Raw genomic sequence first — 21,249 nt, 5'->3', positions numbered from 1 at the left:
GTAGTAACAAACAAGATGGAATTTAACAAAGGATTATGAATACAGAATCTTTATATAATTTTATTTTTCTTAGTCACTAGGGTACTAAAACAGCTAGAAGGAAAGAATTGAAATGGCTGAACTGTAACACATAACATCCTTTGAAATTTGTTTCTATAGCTACTTAAACTGTAATTTGAAAGTTATACCTTTCTGTATATATGCAAATGTTATATTTCACAATAGGGAACTAACGGAAACTATGGTACTATAACTCATAACAACTTTGGAAATTTCCTATATATTTACTTGTTAAACTATACTTTGAAAGATATTACCTTTTTGTATATATGCTATATTTCATAATAAGGAAACAACTGAAACTATGGAACTGTAACTTATTTTTGAAATTTACTCTCTACTTGTTAAATTGCACTTAGAAAGTTATTACTTCTATGTATATGTTATATTTCACAATAAAAATATATGATTAAAATAAAAAACAAACTTGTATTTGCTTTCTTATCCCAGCCACATAAGAACAAATGCCAGAAACAGAACCAGTCCTTCAGTCAAGTGGTCAATCTGCACTGACCGCCAAAGAATACATACAGCTACAACTAAAAGTTCTGTTCCTCATACCCCTAAATTCATGTCCCTCTCTCTCTCTCTCTATGTGTATATATATATGTGTGTGTGTGTGTGTGTGTGTGTATGTGTGTGTGTAGATATACACACGCAGTAGTCAAACCTTAAATGAACTGTAACCCAAAAGGCAAACACATAAAATATTAAAAGCCTCACTGAACTACAGTCTTGAGGTCTGTAACTTTGAAGTAACCGGAAGCAAACACCTATGTAACTACTGTAAGGCATTTGGAGTGCAACCAAGATGCCTGGATGCTTTGATAATAATACTTTATTAAGTGCATACATACACACACACACACACACACACACCCCTTATCTATAAATGTAAGTTTCTTAAAGAATGTAACATTTCTTGAGAACTCCAGACTGGCTCTGCCAGCAAATTCAGCATACTCTTATCTTGTCTTAGTGTCTGCTAACCTTTGAAGCAGCAAATATTTATAACTGTTAAAAGCACTGAACTGTACCCAGATATCTGAATGTTTGGATAATGATTATCTTACACTGTAACTCATGACCAGCTTTGCCAAGACTCCCTATCTCAATTTATGTAACTGGACAGTAACAGGACCCTCATCTTATTTTACAAGCCTGCAGCCTGATACCCCTGCACATAGCCCCCTAATAATTATTAAAGAAGTAACACGAGTCAGCCCAGAATTAACCACCTTGCTTATTATCCAAAGCCTGCCTGCCTTTGTTTGAATACTACAAAACTATCCAATTTTTCTGCAGTTCGTGGAAGACAGATCTGAGGTTTTAACCTCCTGTTCTCCTTGTGCTACACACCACAATTAAAGCTCTTTCTTTCTTCAAAATCCAAGTGTCTCAGAATCAGTCATTGAGCCCATTGGGCAGCAAATCCACATTTTGTCCAGTATCAACATCTACAGGAATGGATTAAGTTTAAGAACATAATTTTCTGGGGTCCATAAAGCCTCCAAACCATCACAGGTGGAGACTCCTCTCATTGCTAAAAGCAATCTCCTCTACTGATTGTATATATAATCAGCCACAGATGCAATCAACTGACCAATGACTTAAATCCATGAAATACCCTTCAGAATAACAATCAGGCCAGTGCTTGCTTGATCAAACAACTGGACACCATAACCTGGCCATGTTGACACTTGAAATTAATTCACACTGACTTACTCTGTGTAGTCACTGATACTAAATATTTCCATCAACCCTTTTTCCTGTTCTGAAATTTCTCCCACACACATATTTATGTCTTTAAAAATAAAAGTTAATTTCATTACTTTAATTCCAAAAATAAGTCTATCTTAACAAAAGTAGAAGCCTATCCATTGGCTGTTAGTTTTCTATTGTTGCCTTAACAAATTACTACAAACTTGGCAGCTTAACACAAATAGGTAAGAAATCCAATAAAGTACTCACTGGACTAAAAGCAAGGTGTAGGTAGTGCTCCTTTCTGAAGAATCTGGGGGAGAAACTATTTCTTGCCTTTTGCAGGAGAAGAACTGCATCCCTTGACTCAAAGTCCCTTTCCTTCATCTTCAAAGTCAGCAACGCAACATTTCTCTGACCCTTCTTTCTTCACAGTCTCTTTGTCTAACCACAACTGGGAAAGCTTCTTTGCTTTTAAGGATCCAAGTGCTCAGATTGGATCCACCTGGATAGTCTGGGGTGGGCTCCCCATTTTAAGGTCATTAACTTAATCGTGTCGGCAAACTCCCTTTTACCATGTAACATATTCCCAGGTTCTGAGAATTAGACATGAACATCTTTGGGGGAGGGGGGCATTATTCTGCCTGCCTCACGTATTGATGTCTTTTGCCTCCATGCACATGCTCACAGTAGACATGAGTCAAGCTGCTAGCTGATAGGCACTGAACAGCGATATGGAAAAAGGAGATTACATTTAGAAGGAAATGACCACCTGCTGATGGTTCTTACTCACTGACTCCTTAGTGAAAACAGGCCAGGCAGTAACTTAGAATGAGGTAGGATCTCCTTATTCTCAGCTAGATACATGATGCAAGGAAGAATGCTGAAGAGGAAGAATGCCGCAGAGGGGGTCCTATTCCAAATGAATAAAAACTTGTGGGGAGCCGCTTTCCGGGTTAGGGCCTAGTGGACACGCCGCGACCTGCTCTAGAGTACACCCCTCCCATCGAGTGAGCCAAGATGGCGCCCACATCCTGCTTCCGCTTTGTGATGTATGTGACAACCCTCTGTATTCACCAATCATGCTTGTATGCGTGGCGTTTGCCCATTGGATATACGTAAGGTTTATAAGAAAGTTCCCGGGCAGAGCTCGGGGAGACAGCCCACAGGGAGCCGTGCCTGACGGCCGCATAGAGGTTGTTCTCCCACGGGGTATAGGGCCTCGTGTGGAATATGTAACAGAGAAAAGTTTTTCCTGATTCCAGTAAAAGGTTTGCGCTCACAGCCATTGTGTGCCTCGAGTGTTAGTTTGTCTGTGTCTCTCTCTCTCTCCCTCTGTTCTCCTCGCCGGCCGAGGACAGGACGCGCGGGACAGATCGAGGGGGCGCCGGACAAGTGGTGGCCCGTACGGGGATCTCGGCACCAGCGGACTTCCCGCGCCTGATCAGCGCGAGAGGGTGAGTGTTTCTTTTACGTGAGGGTCAGGGCCCGTGGGTTCTCAGGCGATCCCGGGGACTCGGAAGAGCTCTCCGAGTGGTTAAAGTACAGTGCCGACTGCAAGCATGGGGCAGTCTGGAAGTTCGCCTTTATTGGCTCCTTTAAAAACCCTCCTGAAGCAGAGGGGTATCTCAATTAAGAAAAACTCCCTACAGAGGTTTCTTGATGATATTGAAACTTTTGCCCCCTGGTTTCCCTCCACCGGCGGCCTCAGTCTACCCTCTTGGATGAAGCTTGGTCGCGATATAGACCGGGCGCGTCAGAAGGGCATTTGCTTAGATCCGATTCTAGTCCCTATATGGGAGACCATCCGCGCGGTCCTTGAACTGGAGTTAGCTACAGGCCTAACTCCGTCTTCCGCCTTGCAAGAGGCGCGGCACGCTCTCCAGGAAGCCCAGTCGGTGTCATCTGCGGCTGGCTCCCATAAAGGCAAGCAGCCAGAGTTGAGTGGTGGTAGCTCGGACACCTCTGCCTCAGAATCGGATAGCGATGACGGTGAAGGAGCGGAAGCGCCTCCGTTAATTGATTGGGAGGAGCCTCCCGCCCCACCCACGAGGCCTTCCGCCCCGCCGGCATCTGTCGCCGCGTTACAAAAAACGCCGCGGCTTCCGGTGGGCTGGTTGAGCGGCTCCGCCAAAGGCTCCTACCGGGGGCTCCCCCTAGTGCCCGAATCCGGTAATTTCGCTGATCCGCCTTTGCGGAGCCGGGAACCCCTTGCAGACGGGCCGGGGGAGGGGTATCCACAACTGCTTCCCCCACCAGAGTACCCAGGCCCCTTAGACCCCATATCAATAAAAGATGGGAGGAGGCATTTCTGGAAGTGGGTCCCCTCTTTAACCTTTAGACCTTTCGGTGTACTAGGTGGGTATCAACCGCTTAAGCCTGAATCAACCACAGAAATGTTCCCGGTCATTATTAACCACCAAGGCAACAACCAATATGAAGCATATGATTACAAACTTTTGAAAGAGCTAAGGCAGGCCGTCCATCAGTACGGCCCCAATGCCCCTTATACCCTGAACATGGTTGAAAACCCCTCTGGCATTGGCCCCAATAAAGTCATTAACCCCCTTTTTCCACAGCCCTCCAGCCGCACCTTAGCTTCAACCAGCCGCACCTCAGCTGTAAACAACACATCACCAACCCCGCCACCCCAACCTTTTCCACCCCCCTCTCATTACTCCTCTCCCCTCTTCAGCCTTATCCAAGCAACCTTCACCTCACTAAATGTCTCCTACCCCAATCTTACCTCCTCTTGTTGGCTTTGCCTCTCCACCTCTTCCTCACTGTATGAGCCCGTCGCCTCCAACCTCTCTTTTTCGGAAAGTACAGAGAATAGCCCCTCGGAATGCAATTGGAATACCTCTGCCGTCCCCCTAACCTTTCATTCGGTTTCCTCCACAGGAAAGTGCATCCGCCCTCTCTCATACAACTCTCCCAACCTCACAACTTGTGCCAACTACTCATCTCCCAGCAGCCCTGCCAAGTTTCTTATTCCCCACAACTCCTCCCAATGGCTCTGCTCCTCTACAGGACTTACCCCCTGCCTTAATGTGCAAACCCTCAATACAACTAAGGAAACTTGCCTCCTAATTGTCCTTATCCCTAGGGTCCTATACCACAGCGAGGAAGACTTCTTCCTCCGCCTGGAAAGAACTGCAGCTCCCGCCACTCTGCAAAAGCGAGAACCCATCACCGCCCTCACAATTGCCTCCATCTTAGGCCTTGCAGGTGCGGGTACCGGAATCGCCGCTTTGGCCAGTCAAGGTTCCACCCTAGCTCACCTTCGGGCGGCTGTTGATGAGGACATCCAACACCTACAAAATGCTATTTCCCATCTTAAAAATTCTGTCAATTCCCTCTCCGAAGTCGTGCTCCAAAACCGCCGAGGTCTTGACCTTCTCCTCCTCAAGGAAGGAGGCCTTTGCGCCGCCCTAGGAGAAGAGTGCTGTGTATATGCCAATTCCACAGGTCTCGCTGAAGACAGCCTAAGGAAGGTCCGAGAGGGACTGGAACAACGCAAAAGAGACCGTGAAGCCACCAACTATTGGTCCCGCATCTTTACCTCCATCCTTCCTTACCTCCTCCCTCTCCTCGGCCCCCTACTAATAATTATTTTAGCTTTCACTTTAGGGCCCTGCATTATCCGCAGAATTGTCCAGCTTGTAAGGAAACAAACGGATGCTATTTTTGCCTCGTGCGTGCAAGTCCAGTACCAGCCACTCGCCACCACTGAAGAAGTTGACCGTCCACAACGCCGCCATTCCCGTCCATCCCGCAAGCAGCGAGGCCCTTCTCGAGCGCCTGGGCGCCACACCAGCATCACGCTCCAGCCTCTTTGACTCTGGGGTCTAGTGACTATCAAATGCCTGTTTGAACGCCTGTTTCGAGCACAACAGCAACTGCGCGTTGCCACTATGAGGGCTATGTTTTCTAATCTGTAATACTCCCCGATAGTAGCTTCCACACTGATCGGTCCCCGTCCCGGCCGCTCAGGGTGGGACACTCTGGGGCCGGGTTCGCGGCAAGGTCCATGGCCGTTTCCCGGATATAACTTATGCTCCTGCAACCAGAATTTTTGTCTCAGGCGAGTCTCTCGGGCGGAGTCCCAGTTACGGCCGGACTGGACTCTGGCCATTGCACAGAGACGCCTAGTGACGCTTTTGACGCTGGTTGCCACTCTCCTGCCCCAACCGTCTTTCCCCAGTTACAAGGCAAAGCTCTGTAGGGGGAGTCACGTTGCTTCCAGCTTACGGGCTCTCCGGTCTCTATATGAGGTAAGCATTCTGGTCGGTGCCAGAGGTTCCGCCAAAAATTGGCAGGGGCCTAGTCCAGACTCCCCAAAGCACCAAAACATATAGTGGGTCACTCAGGCCCACGGGAGTACACTCATCAATGGAGACACTGGGTTGAAATATATAAAAAAGGGGGAGATGTGGGGAGCCGCTTTCCGGGTTAGGGCCTAGTGGACACGCCGCGACCTGCTCTAGAGTACACCCCTCCCATCGAGTGAGCCAAGATGGCGCCCACATCCTGCTTCCGCTTTGTGATGTATGTGACAACCCTCTGTATTCACCAATCATGCTTGTATGCGTGGCGTTTGCCCATTGGATATACGTAAGGTTTATAAGAAAGTTCCCGGGCAGAGCTCGGGGAGACAGCCCACAGGGAGCCGTGCCTGACGGCCGCATAGAGGTTGTTCTCCCACGGGGTATAGGGCCTCGTGTGGAATATGTAACAGAGAAAAGTTTTTCCTGATTCCAGTAAAAGGTTTGCGCTCACAGCCATTGTGTGCCTCGAGTGTTAGTTTGTCTGTGTCTCTCTCTCTCTCCCTCTGTTCTCCTCGCCGGCCGAGGACAGGACGCGCGGGACAGATCGAGGGGGCGCCGGACAAAAACTTACAAATATAAGCAGTCTAGAAACTTGGTTGAGAACAGAGAGGAAACACCCTAGAACAGAGGTCTAAATAAGGAAGCAGTGTAAACACCCACAGACAGGAGTGATAAATTAGCACAGTGTGTAGACTAGGATGATTCTGGAGTCGTGAAGGGACTGCTGAAATCATTTTCATTCAGTTTCTTTGGGTGTAGGTTGGAGCACATCCTGTACAGTCCCTACAGGAGAAATGGTGAAGGGTCTTAAATCAATTCCACATAAGGAATGAATGAAGAAACCCAGGAGAATGTTCATTTTTCAACTGTTAAGAAATGGGTCAGGGAAACTGTTAAATATCTTGTCTGGAGATGGTTTTGTAATGGCCAAAAGGGTAGATATAGGGCCAATGAGTAGAAACCAGTGTTGCTCAAAGGAAAGAAGAACTTTGTAATAAAAACTACCCAAAGAAATTTCCTACAGAGCTACTTGTTAAATCATACTTTGAAAGATATTACCTTTTTGAATATATATTTCATAATAAGGAAATAACTGAAACTGGAATTGTAACCTATAATATTCTTTGAAATTTGCTAACTACCTGTTAAATTGCACTTGGAAAATTACCACTTTTATGTATATATGTTATATACTACAATAAAAAAATATGATAAAACAACAACAAAAAAAGCTACCCAAAGATACGTCTGCCTCAAAAGATGCTGAGCCCCGTCACTGGGAAGACCATACTGACTGCATGTTGACTTGAGCAAAGATGACTTTTAAGCACTGGGTGAGTAAACTAAATTTAAACTGGTTTAGGATTAATGAAAATTATTCTCAGGTTCCTCTCTTTGAATAATTATTTTTGAAAAGTTGTCCTTACGGTCTTGTAAGAGTGTTGATGAGATATCTGGTAGAACATGATACGAGCTTTTCTATAATAGAGTATGAAGAAGGAAATCAATATTTATTGAAAATCAACTAGATGTCACTAAGGTGCAAACTATCTTTAGAGTAACCACAAAATTATTAAATCATCTTGCTATTATCCCTTTTTACACTTAAGGAAGATGAGGCCTCAGAAAATTTGAGTATCTTGCCCAGGGTCACAAAGCTAATGGCCCTGATCCCAATGCTATTTGCCACTAAAATTCCTAGATTCCATGACTGATCATATTAACTCAAAAATCTCGCCAGGTTGTCTTACATCCTTTTCAACTTGGCTTATCAAAGTTTAAAGGCCAGGATTTGGCATTCTGCAACAAATCAGAGTTGCTGTAGGAAGGCGGATGGCTGCCGAAGGAGGTCCTCACATGGTCCCTTAACCTCAATGAATTGGCCAGGCTTGGAGAATGGCTTAGATATCCTGTTCCATTAGTGTCTCAGAGTGGATCAGGCTTTGGAATTCAGACTCATACTCTCTGAAAAGCTCACAGACCCCCCATCTAAGCATGTTCCAAGTGGACAATTCCTGGCAGACCAACTCCAGCATACAGACTGCATGGCAAGTAGATCACTGTTATGGAAGGATACATTAGCCTAATAGAGCTGGCACCATCAAACTTTTGACTCCCAAAACTGACTCACAAATCCCTGGCATGATTCCATGCTCACTGTATCACCTTTTTGTGATTTCTAGGGTCACATACAGTAATAGAGTGAATCATGTCCCCCACAGAGACATGTTCAAGTCCTAACCCCTGGTCCTGTGGGTGTGAATTCGTTTGTAAACAGGATCTTTGAAGACCCTTTTAGTTAAGGTGAGGCTAACCTGAATCATGGCAGGCCTTAATCCATTATTATTGGAGTCCTTACATGCAGAGGAAATTTGGACACACAGTCAGTAAGAGACAGAGAGTAAGACAACTGTGTGATGGAGGCAGACTGAGTTACCGATTGCTAACAAACTACCACCGGAATGCAACAAATTTCAGAGGAAACATGGCCCCGCTGACATCTTGATTTTGAACTTCTAGCCTCCCATACTGTGAAACAATAAATTCCTTGCAATCCATGAATGGTATTTATTATAGAAGCCCTGGCAAACTAAGACACATACTATATATTCTATTGCTGCATATTAATTACCATAAATTTAGGAACTTAAAACAATACTTATTTATTAGATCACAGTTCTCTTGGACAGAAGTCTGGGCCAGCTCAATTAAGTTCTCTGCTCTGAGTCTCAGAAGGCCAAAATCAAGGTGATGGCTAGGCTGGGCTCTAATCTAGAGACTGTGGGGAAGAATCTACTTCAAGCTCATTCAGGTTGTCTGTCAAATTTGGTTTCCTGAGATACCTGTTTCTTTGCTGGCTGTGAGCTAGGGGGCCCTTTCAACTCTGTAAGGCCATCTTAATTCTTTCTAATGTGGCTCCATCTTCACAGCTAGCTTCAGTGCATTCAGACTTCAAGTGTCTCCAATTTCTCTTCTGCTACCAGTGGGGAAAAAACTGCTCTTAAAAGGCTCATGGATTAGATTAGATCCACCTGGGAAATCTCCTTTTCATAAGATCTACCTCAAAACTAAGGTTTCTAGCTAAATGGACAAGACATACACTTGGTTCCTACTGGTCAACTGAACTGAGATCCCAAGAGAAGTTGGGGGTGGTCCTACATGTGCTGAGAAAAATTCAGTGCAAAGCAAGAATGAGATGAATGAAGATGCTTAGAGATGACAGAAACAAAAGACCAAGTGGCTCTAAGAATGTTGAAAAGACTAAATTTGAATCCCAACTTCTAGTTCCTAGTTCAAATCCTTCATGGGCCCGTTATATTTCACAACCTTGGATTTCATGAAATACTATACTTTTTATTAATTAAGAAATTTTAACAGATTTCTTGAGTTACATTTTTATACTATCAAATATATCTAGTGTAAAATTCAATGATTATTAGTAAATTTATAAAATTGTACAATCTTCACCATAGTCTAGTTTTAGAAGTTTTCATTACCATGAAAATTTCCCTTGTTCCCATTTGAGTTAATTTCTGCTCCCACCCACAGCCCCAGGTAACCACTTAGGTATAGATTTGCATTTTCTGGAAATTTCCTATAAAAGGAATCATGTGATCTTTTGTGTGTGTGTTTTCTGTTTTTGAGGTTCATCCACACTGTAGCATGGATCAGTAGTTTGTTCCTTTTTTATTGCTGAACAGTATTCCATTGCACTGATAATAACACATTTTGTTTACTCATTTGTTAGTTGGACATTGAAAATTTTTTCCAGATTTTGGCTCTATGAACAATGCACCCATAAACATTCACATATAAGTCTGTGTATGTACAAGGAGTAATGTTTTAGGTTCTTGTTCATGTTCATCTTTTTTAAGAAATTGCCAAACTGTTTTCCAAAGCGGCTATAGCAGCAATGTATGACAACTGATATTGTCAGTCTTTTTTATTACAGTCATTCTGGGTAGAGGGAACTGGTATTTTGGATTTTACTTTGCATTTCCCTAAGGAGTAATGATACTAAGCACCTTTCCATTTGCTAATTTTTAGCCTGTCCTATAGTTTCTTTGCTGAAATGTCAATTCAATATTTTACCCACTTTTAAACTGGGTTGCATTATTTGAGTTGTTCTATATATTCTATATATTCTAGATATATATATTGTTCTATATATTCTAGATACAAGTTATTTATTAGATACATAATTTTAAATATTTTCTCATACTCTGTGGTTTGACTTTTCATTTTCTTAATGATGCTTTTGAAGCACAAATGTTTAAGTTTTACGAAGTTCATCAATTTCATCTTTTATGATTTGTACTTTTGGTATCATGTAAAAATCTTTAACTCAAGATTATTAAGATTTATCCTGTTTTCTCCTGGAAGTTTTATGACAACTTCATTGAAAATGAACTGACCATAAATGTAAAAGTTTACTTCTGGACTTTCTACTTTGTCCCATAGCTCTAGAATTTTTATCCTCATGCCAATAACACACTTTTGACTACTGTAGTTTTATACTGTCTTATAATAAGGTAATATACATCTTCTTGGTTTGTTCTTTTTTTTCAAAATTATTTTGGCTATTCTAGGTCTTGCATTTCCAAATAAATTTTAGAATCATCAATTTCTAAAAAGCAGTTTGAGAGGATTTTGCTGAATTTATTGCTCAAATTGAGAGCCACCATCTTGACAATAGAGTCTTCCTATCCATGAATACGGAATGTCTCACCATTTAGAACTTTTATTTCTCTCAGCAATTTTTATAGTTTTAAATGTCCAGACCTTTCACTTGTTTTCTAAGTATTTTTTTCTTTTTGATCTATTGTGATTGGAGTTGTTTTCTAATTTCTCTTTTGGATTATGTGTTGCTTATATAGAGAAATAGAATAGACTTTTTGTGTATTGATTGTGTATCCTGCAACCCTGTTAAACATCAGTTCTAGTAGGTTGTGTGTGTGTGTGTGTGTGTATCTGTATGTGTTCTGGTAAATTTTAGAGATTTTTCTATATACAGGACACTAGATTTATCTAACTACCTGAAGTACGTCTGTTACTTACAACTTGACTACCCCTATAAGGAGTCTAGGATAACTCCTTGATTCTGACTTGTGTGACTAGGTGGATTTCAAAGAAATAGCCTAGAGAAACAGTTTATGTACAAAACTAAATAGTTCCTTTTGAAGTAAGACTGAAATCCTTGCTAAAAATGGTTCATACCTGTTACTATGACTAGAGAACATTAATCTGTTACTCAACACAAAAGTCATTAGCTCAAAAGACAAGTATGGTGCTCTAAAAATAACCCATGCAATTCAGGCTATAATAAAAGTATCATATCCAGATCAAGGGATTTATAAATATTCAATTATTAGGCCATGGTGATCAGAATTAGAAGCAATATTTGCAAAATGAAGCAGGAATAGAAAAGGGAGAACAAGACAATAAAAGGCATGTCATATGAGAAATTTGAAGTGTTTGAGTTTTTGGGATACAAACTCGTCTGTGTCAAGCCAAAACTTCTATAAAAGTGTGCTATAGTCACAAAGGCCTTGTGTCAGTGGCATCTGAGAAAATCAAAGAAAGGGCACCAATACCACATATGAATCAGCTTAGAGCATATACAGTTGTCAAGGGAACTTAAAATGCTTGTCATGAGCAGATGTTAAAGAATAAATATTAAATCTCAGATATGCATATTTACCCACCTCTTACTGAACAATTATGTAAAAATTATAATTCAAGTCTAAAACTGACAAGAGTTACTTTTTTCTTCTAATGGTGTAGCATAATTCTCACCAGTGAAAGGAAGTAAGTCAGACTGTTGGGGAAGAAAAGGAAAATTCAAAGCTTATGTCAGTTCTCCTGGAGTATCAAGGGTGATAGTCTTTTCTGTAAAACAGTTGGCTAAAGCCAATTTTTATATAGAAAAAATGTATATTTATATTACCAAAGGCAATACAGAATTTTTAACAAAACCACATGTGGGAAAAGTATTGAGTTACATTCCAAATACAATCGGTGAGATGAGCAGTATCACATACAGATATTTTTAAAACATGCAGCATATCAACAAAGGGGCTTCTATAGTAATACACAACTTTTTGTTACTAGCCATATTAATAGTTGGATGATTAGAATTAAGAAACAATGATTTAAGCATTTTACATCATAAAACATTTCTCATACACATACATTTTACTGTTTGAGTTATATTTTAGTAATTTGGTTTGGGAGTATGGGTGGACACAGAAAGAAACAAAACTGATTCCTATTTAAATTACACAAATTGACTCCCAGTTACGAGTTTTCATCAGGAATTGATTCATAATTTTATGAGGGAGATGCCTGTATGTATGATATATGGGTATGTGTGTATATGTATGTATATGTGTGTATATATATATATATACATACATGAATTTAGTAGTTATTTCTGGTTTCCTATCAGGTATCCAGTCTCCCCCTTTCCCTTCCTTTCCCTAACAGTATTCCTAACATTTGGGTATTCACCCTAGTTCATGTAACCCATGTGATTTGGGGGAAAGCTGATCACACCTACACAAGCAGGCCATGTTTTGCTGATGCAATCATAGCCTATTGTTCCCAGAAAGCTATATACCAATATATTCCTGGTTCAACAGTAGATAAGCACAGTATTTGGGGATATAATTGTTCTCTAAGAAAATTAGAGACTAATATTTCTCCTTTAGAGTATCACAAAAGGAATATGCCTAACTATAAATTCAAAGACTGTGTGGACACACCAAACAGCCCTAAGCTCTGTTTTCATTTATCTCAAAGAGATGAAAGCATCCCTGAGGTTACCCTGACCACTAACCCAAGTTCTCATTCTTGAAGATGTAAGGGTAAAACTGTTCTCACTATATTAAAATAGTAAGAAAGATTTGCACATATTTCAAAGATGGAATGCTCTAGTCCCAAATGCATTCAGCTATTAAAGACACCTTTTCTTTTCTGTCTTGGAAAAATTAATCATCTTCATAAAGAAGATTCCACGATTTCACTATCTTTTATTAACAAAAACACTACTAACCTTCTAACAGGATGAAGAAAATTGAGCTTAATTATGTCTTGACTAGATATTCACAGAATATTTCACACCATGATTTAAAACAGTAGTTTTTTCCAAGAGGAATCAAGAGATCTGTATCTCTTATAGTTCAAACTCTAAAATGAGCACATACAATATACTGCAATTTAATAAAGGTCTTGTGGGAGAGATGGGTGAAATGGTGGCTCAGTTTCCTTGCCCTAAATCAAGTGAACTTGGTCTAATTAATTTACAGTCTGTATTAGCACTTACAATCTGCAAATTCTAATTTAGGTTTCAGTATGTGGTCTTGCCGTTCAAAAGAGTTAGCAATTATAATAGATGATCAAAAGGAGTAGTAATTCTTATATTTTGGCTTATTATATATTACAGAAAATCACAAAAGTATAATAAAATTTGTGTTTCTAATAAATGAAAATCTAAGTTTATGACTATGCATCACATAGACTTAATTCATAGTATTTATGCTTGAAGTAAATCTTTTTAAATACAGTACCTATATGTTTCTCATATGCTGATACTTTCCTTGCCAATTTCACATCTGTATAAATCCTATAATCATTCTTTAATAAATATAAAAAAATGTTAAATGCTTATGAAATTTAGACAAATACATTAACACTCAGTATAACCCACCCAGATTTTCAGTTTAACTTGGCCAATTACCGCAAAGATCTTTACAGAGTGGAATCTGATATTATACAAAAGTACATCACTGCCCTCTGATGGTATCAGTATTATATCATTTTAAGTTGAGTAAAATATTTTTTAAAAAAACCAACCTTCAGTATAATGTAAAATACAATATGTTAATTTTATAAGCTACAGCAATAAAAGTTAGGAGAAAATTCAACATCTTCTACAAATATTCAATACCTGTTAAGCTATAAAAATTTACAGTGTTCCTACACATAAGCCCTTTAAATGATTTTTCAAGGTTTTCCCGGGTGATCAGTTTAAAGGCACTAAATCTATAACTTTAAGCAAGTGTTCAAATATAATGAAATAAAAACAGATATATGGCTTAAGGAGCACACTATAAATAGCTAGATACTTTCATAAGGGAGAGAAAATATAATTGCAAATTTTAATATTACAAATGTATGCAGAGTTTTTACATGCAGATGTATGTATATTCACTATTTAGGTCCATGCTTTAACTGCTAAAAAAAATGGCACATACTCACTGTCTGCAGCAAATGTAGGAAAATAAGTATTTAATGAAACATAAGTCTGACCATTTTCTAAGTTTGAAAATCAAAAGCATTTACAATCTTTTCTATATAGATTTAGTACTGTATTTAAGGACACTAAAATTATAGTCTGAGTCTTCTTTAATTCAAAGAGAGGAAATTAAATTGAGACAGTCCACTTGATTGCAGATATTAAAGTTATTGGCAGTAAACTCTTCCACTCATGTTGTGCATTATGAAACTGTCCACTGGAAAAGATAAAAATATACAGAGAACAGTCAAGTTTACTCAGTTATGTAACCATATTCCAGTGAACAAACAGGTAAAAAGAGGAACACAGAAAAGCAAAATGATCTCTGTAAACAGCAGCTATTAATCAAATTTTACTTTACAGTCAGAAGTCTGAAATAAAATGCATGATGGTGTAAAAAGCAAAGAAGTAAAGTGGAATATCTGGGCAGATCAATGGGTAGCTAGATCCCATTCAATAATCAATACAGGGAAAATATTAGAAAGTAAAAGTAAGCCACTCTACTACCACAAAACAAAAACAGCCATAAAATCACAAAATCAAAATAAAGAATTATTATTTGAGTTCATCGGAACCAGGAAATGGTAGAAATTAACAAATAAATGGTTTGGCAGAGTCTTTCCCTTGCTTGAGTCTACAAAATGTTCCATTTGTCATTCTGTTTAACTGTGTCTGCTGTGTCTGTGATAGAGAGCCAGTGGGAAAGAAAGAGAGATATTTACCCATCGAGAAGGTCTCTTAAGTAGTTTCCAAATAATCCAAGGAATTTTACTGGGTGTTATATATAATTTAAAAATACATGTTTAAATAGATTTAGAAAATTATGAGTTAAATCAAGTAAACTTGTTTTTCTTTATTGTAGGACTCCCTAGAGATTTTATTACTTTGCCTGTTTTAATATCCAAGAAGGCAATTCAGTACACAGTATAGTATTTAGAATTTTAAACATTTTTAACCATGGGACTCCTATTTCCACAATAAATCTCTTAGGACTAGTGTTGAGAAACACTAGAGCAGAGATTCTCAATCTGGCTTCATGTTAGAGTCTCTTGGGGAGCTTAAAAACATCCTGATGACTGAAACCCGCTCTCAGAGATTCTGACTGGTTTGTGGTGGGATCAGGCTTTTTTGAAAGCTCCCCATGAGACTCGACTGTGCACCAGAACTTAGAGCCACTACACTAGAGGACTGCCTCCGTTCCTATATTGGATACATCCGGTACTGATGTTAATTTGCATCTTGATGTGGTCATCACACTGGCTACTTAAGGTAAGGCTGCCTTTCCAGAGGACAGTGAACCTTCCTGATTGGAATGCGAATCACCCCGGGAAGAGGCAGAGCTGGTCAGAGATGAATCCATGGAGGCATAAAAACAAGGAAAGGAAATGTTTTCCTCTTAACGATGGAGCCTGGTTAGGAGAAATCTAGCTATTCTACAGGACACTCCAGGCCAGCACACAGAGCAGGCTGGATAAGCAGTCCTTAAAGGACTGTACTCAAGGGGTTTGAGGATTAAGTTACTTAATCCTGAACTGTATTTTGGAAGCCTTTCTGTTATCCTAGAGCCTCCAGAAATGTATTTTGAGCTACACCTTATGCAGGTGATGTGCTGTGCAGGTGGTCAAGGAAAAAGAAGCATGCCCTTCGAAGCTAGTGTGTTGGTGGCAGAGGTGACTGGAAATATTCCAAGGGAAAATGGCTCACAGTAGGCAACAGCAGTGGTTTATGAGAGTGAGCCACTATTCTCCTGGGGAAAATCCTCCTGCCACTGTACACCTTGATGGCCCTGACAGTCATTTTATTAAGCGGATCAGAGAGATGTTTTAGAAGAATAGTACATAAAGAGAAAAGGCAGTAAATTTAAAATTGGGAATGTTCTTCATTTTGAGCACTTCTGGGGGGACCAGTAGCAATATAAGACCTCACTTATTTTTAATATATAAGCTTCGGGGGCATAGAAGCTTCAGTTTTAATTGAGAAAGTTCCTTTCTTTCTTAGAGTTTAAAAATCATGTTAAATAGGTTAGTAAGTACCTTCTTAATTCTGACTAAATTAGAGTAAATTATCCTTTTCTTATAGTATTATATGCAGTTTTGATCAAGTCAGTTTCTTCTACCATGAAACAATTGACCTCAACATCATTCCAGTTCTATAATTTAATTTTCATAAAGTTTTGTTTGCTTTTGAGAATCCTATATAAAGTAAACCTAATGACATATCTTTGTATCAACAGAATATTGAAAGAAAGCAACCATACTTCTGATAAAAGATCTGAGCTTGTATCTTTCAATTGTTTTATTTCACACTCAATCTAGTCTATCCTATTATGGAGTATTTAAGAAACATAAGCAAAATGGTCATAGCTAGTTACATTTATTGAAACCAGCTATTTCATACATTGTTAAAAGTTAACTTGTTTTCTTTTAATATCATTCATTAAAGGAAACTACATAAAGTAATATACAAAAGTTAAGATACAAAAAATAACTCTATCACTATGTAATATTCTTGAGCCAGAATCACCTCTGCTCAAGAAGCTCCTAAATTGCCTGCCCCATAAATTAGGGATTGCTGGAGACTAAATCATGTCCCCCACAAAAGGTATGTTCACATCCCAACCTTTGGGGCTATGAGTGTGAACCCACTTGTAAACAGGATCTTTAATGATGTTATTAGTTAAGTTGTGCCCAAACTGAATGAGGCTGAAGTCCTTATAAGCAAAGAAAATTGGACACAGAAAGAGAAGCCACAGGGAGCAGCCAGAAGCTGGAAGTTAACAGAATTCAGAAGAGAAGAGGTCATCACATGCATTGCCATGTGACGGAAAAGCCAAGGACCAAGGATCGCTGGCAGCGAGCCCCACAATGCCACAGTCTTTGGGGAGAATGCATCGCCTTTCTAATGCCTTGATTTTGTACTTCTCCTAGACTCAAATCCCTGAGCCAAATAAATTCCTGTAGTTAAGCCAACCCATTGCATGCTATTTGTTTTAGCAGCTGGGAAACTGAAACAGTGACGTGTGTGTAAATACATATTTTCATATATATATATATGAATTCTGAGACCAAAAACAAAACTGAATTGGTAAGATAATGAATCAGCTAAAAAAAAATACTAATAAATCAAACATTGAAAAGTTAAATATAAATGACTGAAATTAAGGACATTATCTCTTTCACAAATATACTTAATTTCCTTTAAAAATGGACCAAAGAATAAAATCTTAATATTGAAATCATTACTTTCCTGAATATTAATGTATAAAATAAAATCTTAACAGTCCTGCTAGACTGTAAGGATTCCCAGATTCAGGGGCCTTATTAATTTGTGCATAATTATATCCTCAATGCCTACAGAGGCAATTGCTACATAGGAGTTAGGTGTGTGTCATGCCTACACTTGTACACCTCCATATTAAAATTTATGTAACTCTGACAAAAGTGACAATGAAAACTACAAGGATCTCAAATCACTGGGTGAAAAACAGAATTTATAATGTAATCTGATTTAATAAGATTGATATATAGGTAGTGATTAGAAATTATGTCTGTCAAAAAGACAATGGATTTGGGGTGATTTTTACTTTCTCCTTTGTATTTCTCAATAGTGCCTGAATTTCTACACATTTAAGATTTGCATTAAAAATTAAGATACACTATTAAAGTATCCAGGAAAAAAATCAATTAGCATTTTGGGAAAAATGAAAGCAAATCTATTCCAATGAATGTTAAAATAAACTGACACTTCTTCCAATCCACTAAATGCATGTTTTTCAGTTAACTCACAATTTTCTTATAATATATTTCAAGAGGAAATTATTAAATGGATTGCTACTTAAGTTTTTTTAAATGCCTATTTTTTAAACCTTAAATAAATTTTAATACTTACTCTAAGTCCACCTTCTGGTGGCAGTCCAGATGTAGCGATTTGTTTTTCTAATTTTTCCTTTTTCTTTCTCTTTTCTTCCACAGATTGAACATCCAAAATGCCCCGAGATGCAGCCTTTGGGAAATTGTAAGGGTATTAAAAAAAAAAAAAAGAAGAAAGAAAGAAAGGCAATGTCCAGTGTCCAAAAGGTGGTTTGGTTGGTTGGTTGTTTTTTATTTTGTAGGTTTTTTGTTTGTTTGTTTTTAGTAACAAACAGTTAGAATAGATCTACACGTGCCTTACATAAAACACAAAACATACTATCATTTCTTCATTGGGTATTTTGTAATCATACAAATTTTTCCCCTAAACTTACTTCATATTGGTTAGGGTTTCACAAGTTTCAGTTATTTTATGCCAAGGAAGAATATTATTAAAGGCACATTTCATCTTACAGGAGACATCTGTAAGTTAGTTTTCATACATTAAATGATATAAATATATTCATGAAATTTATAAAAACATGAAAATTATTTTGGAAAATGATCATTTTATAATCATAAATTTACAGGCTATCAGATATGTTTTGCACTAGAGAATCCTATTACTAATATAAACATTTATGGAGAATAAAGTACAAACTTTATCTAAATAGGCAGGATTTTATTTTTAATCTCACCTCCCTCTGTCTTCTCTCTGCAGCTTCTGCAAGTTTTGCTCTTTTCTCTTCCTAAGGAAAATGTGTAATACAATATGTTTTAAAATAAAACCAAACCTTACCATGGATAAACTATACACCTATGTCTTATAGGTAATATAATGGTTTATCAAAATATGTAGTACTGGCCAAAAATGTCCCAAGAAGAATGCCACTATTTAAAAAATTTATAAAATACTCTACTTTTTGAATTTCATTCTCCCAATCAATATATCTCCAAATAACACATGCTAAGTCTTAAAAACATATAAAATAATTGAATAGCTTGGCTATAAAATAATCTATTCACTTAAAAAGAAATGCTTACAAGCTGGTTGGGGCAATAATAAAAACAAATGACATTAAATAATATAAAAGGAAGAAAATATAGGGCTTGGTACTGCCTATTAAAAAGAAATTTGGAAGAGGCTGGTTTTTTAAGGAAAAGTTCATGAATGAGCTAATTTCACTGTGTAGAAAGGGAAGGACTGGAGTAAATTTATGAGAGATAGTGTTCCATGTTGGAAAACAGTGAATACTATTTTTTTATATACTAAGTACTTAATTATAAAATCATTAAATATATAGGACTGTAAGTAGCATTTTCTTGGGGGCTGGCTTACATGCCCATGCCATTGGGGACACAAGGACAAATTTAATCAAATAATTACGTTTGTCAGATGGTAATTAAGTGCTTTGGGGAAATATAAAGAAGAACATAGTGAATATGTAATGGGAAGATGGGGGAAGGTAGTATAGGGAGGGTATCCATTTTATTTAGGGGAATCAGGAAAAGCCTCACTAACAGCGACATTAAAGCAATGATCCCCAGGAAGGAAAAGAGCAAGCCATGTGTTTATCTGAGTGAAGAGGGTATAGAGTACAGGAAGGGGTGGTGGGGAGCTTAACAAATGCCCACAGATTGGTATTTCATCAACAGCTAGATAAACAGAATTAACATTTAAAAGCAACAACAGCAACAAAGACAAACTGAACTTTCCCATATCAACTTACAGGTCATTTTTAGTACCTACAATCTGATAAGAGTTAACATACTTCCCTAAATACCACATTTTCTTCCATTATTTTTTATCCAGATAGGGGAGAAGTGTCATCAACTCCCTGTAAGGAGAACTAATGTAAAGATATTGTTAATAACAGAAAGCTACAAAAAGTATGTATTGTACCCCAGTTAAATTTGAATTTCAGATAAACAATGATTAATTTTTAACATATGTCCCAAATAATGCATGGAACCAACATATTAAAAGTGTATTCCTTTTTTATTTGAAATTCAAATTTAACTGTGCATCCTGTATTTTTATTTGCTTAATTTGGCAACCTTACAAACTGTGCACTCCATACACTAACATAGAATATTCTTAAAAAAAAAAAAAAAGGAAGAACGAAAGATAAATATAAAGGGAAATCACTGATGAATAAAATACCCAATAAAGTGCAGGACTATACGCGACTTTATTGAGCACCTTCTTTAAACAGTTGATACAGACACAGGAAAACGCACATCATCTAGAACAGTAAACACCAGTTCACGGAGGAGGAGGAATTTTCTTTTTGCACCCTGACTGAATCTACCGCATCTCCAAGAATGGCCCATACACAGCGCCAGCTGCGTTAGCCGGCGTTCTACGACTTCCCAATTTAACCAAAGTGCGTGAAAGGTAAAAAGACCCTGGAGCCGCCTATGGACAACGTTTGTTACGAAAGGTGAGAGCCTGACAAGGAGGCAACAGCCCGAGTCCGCCGGTAGGTCCCAACGACCCCCAGGGCACGCCCACACACCCACGCCACCAGTCTCTCGCCCGGAGCCACCGCGTCCAACGGTTCCCACGACACTGGCAGCTCCAGGTCCCGGCGCGCCCCTCCAGGATACAGGTGCGCGCGGCGTGGACAGGCGGCCGCGGGGACGCAGCCGTACTCACCGGGTCCGGCGAGGGAGGCTCAGCCTCCCCGGGGCAGGGAAAACACAGGCCCATTGGGACAGCGGCTATGGGGGTCCCTTTTCGGGGCCCGCCCCGACCTAGGCGGCGCTGCGGGGCCAAACGCGCGTCCCGGGTCTTCCTGCTCCCCCCACCACCCCCAAACCCTGCGATTTGGCTCCGCTCCCCGCTTCCCAGCGGGAACGCCCCGCCCACACCCCACCCAAGCAGCTCAGGCGCTCCGTAGGGCTTCTTTTCCTAGCGGCAACGCCCCACCCCCGCTGCGCCTTACGCGTCCCGGCTCCGCCCCGCCCCGCCCTACGCTCCCAGACTCCACCCCCGCGACGATCCCCACCCCCC

The 21,249-nt window shown here is 39.4% G+C and overlaps 1 protein-coding gene across 1 annotated transcript; it reads right to left on the bottom strand.

Moving 5' to 3' along the window:
* Window positions 1–9,560: 9,560 nt before the first annotated feature.
* On the bottom strand, window positions 9,561–21,063 carry LOC119538275 (small VCP interacting protein). Its single transcript, XM_037841143.1, has 4 exons — window positions 20,893–21,063; window positions 18,932–18,982; window positions 18,274–18,387; window positions 9,561–14,602 (listed from the first exon to the last, which is right to left on the bottom strand). The coding sequence occupies exons 1-4, from the start codon at window positions 20,944–20,946 to the stop codon at window positions 14,588–14,590; spliced, it is 234 nt and encodes a 77-aa protein (XP_037697071.1). The 5' UTR covers window positions 20,947–21,063; the 3' UTR covers window positions 9,561–14,587.
* Window positions 21,064–21,249: the final 186 nt, after the last annotated feature.

This window comes from Choloepus didactylus, chromosome 6 (assembly GCF_015220235.1).
Source record: "Choloepus didactylus isolate mChoDid1 chromosome 6, mChoDid1.pri, whole genome shotgun sequence".
NCBI classification, from domain to species: domain Eukaryota; kingdom Metazoa; phylum Chordata; class Mammalia; order Pilosa; family Megalonychidae; genus Choloepus; species Choloepus didactylus.
This window is presented reverse-complemented; position numbering and strand designations above follow the sequence as displayed.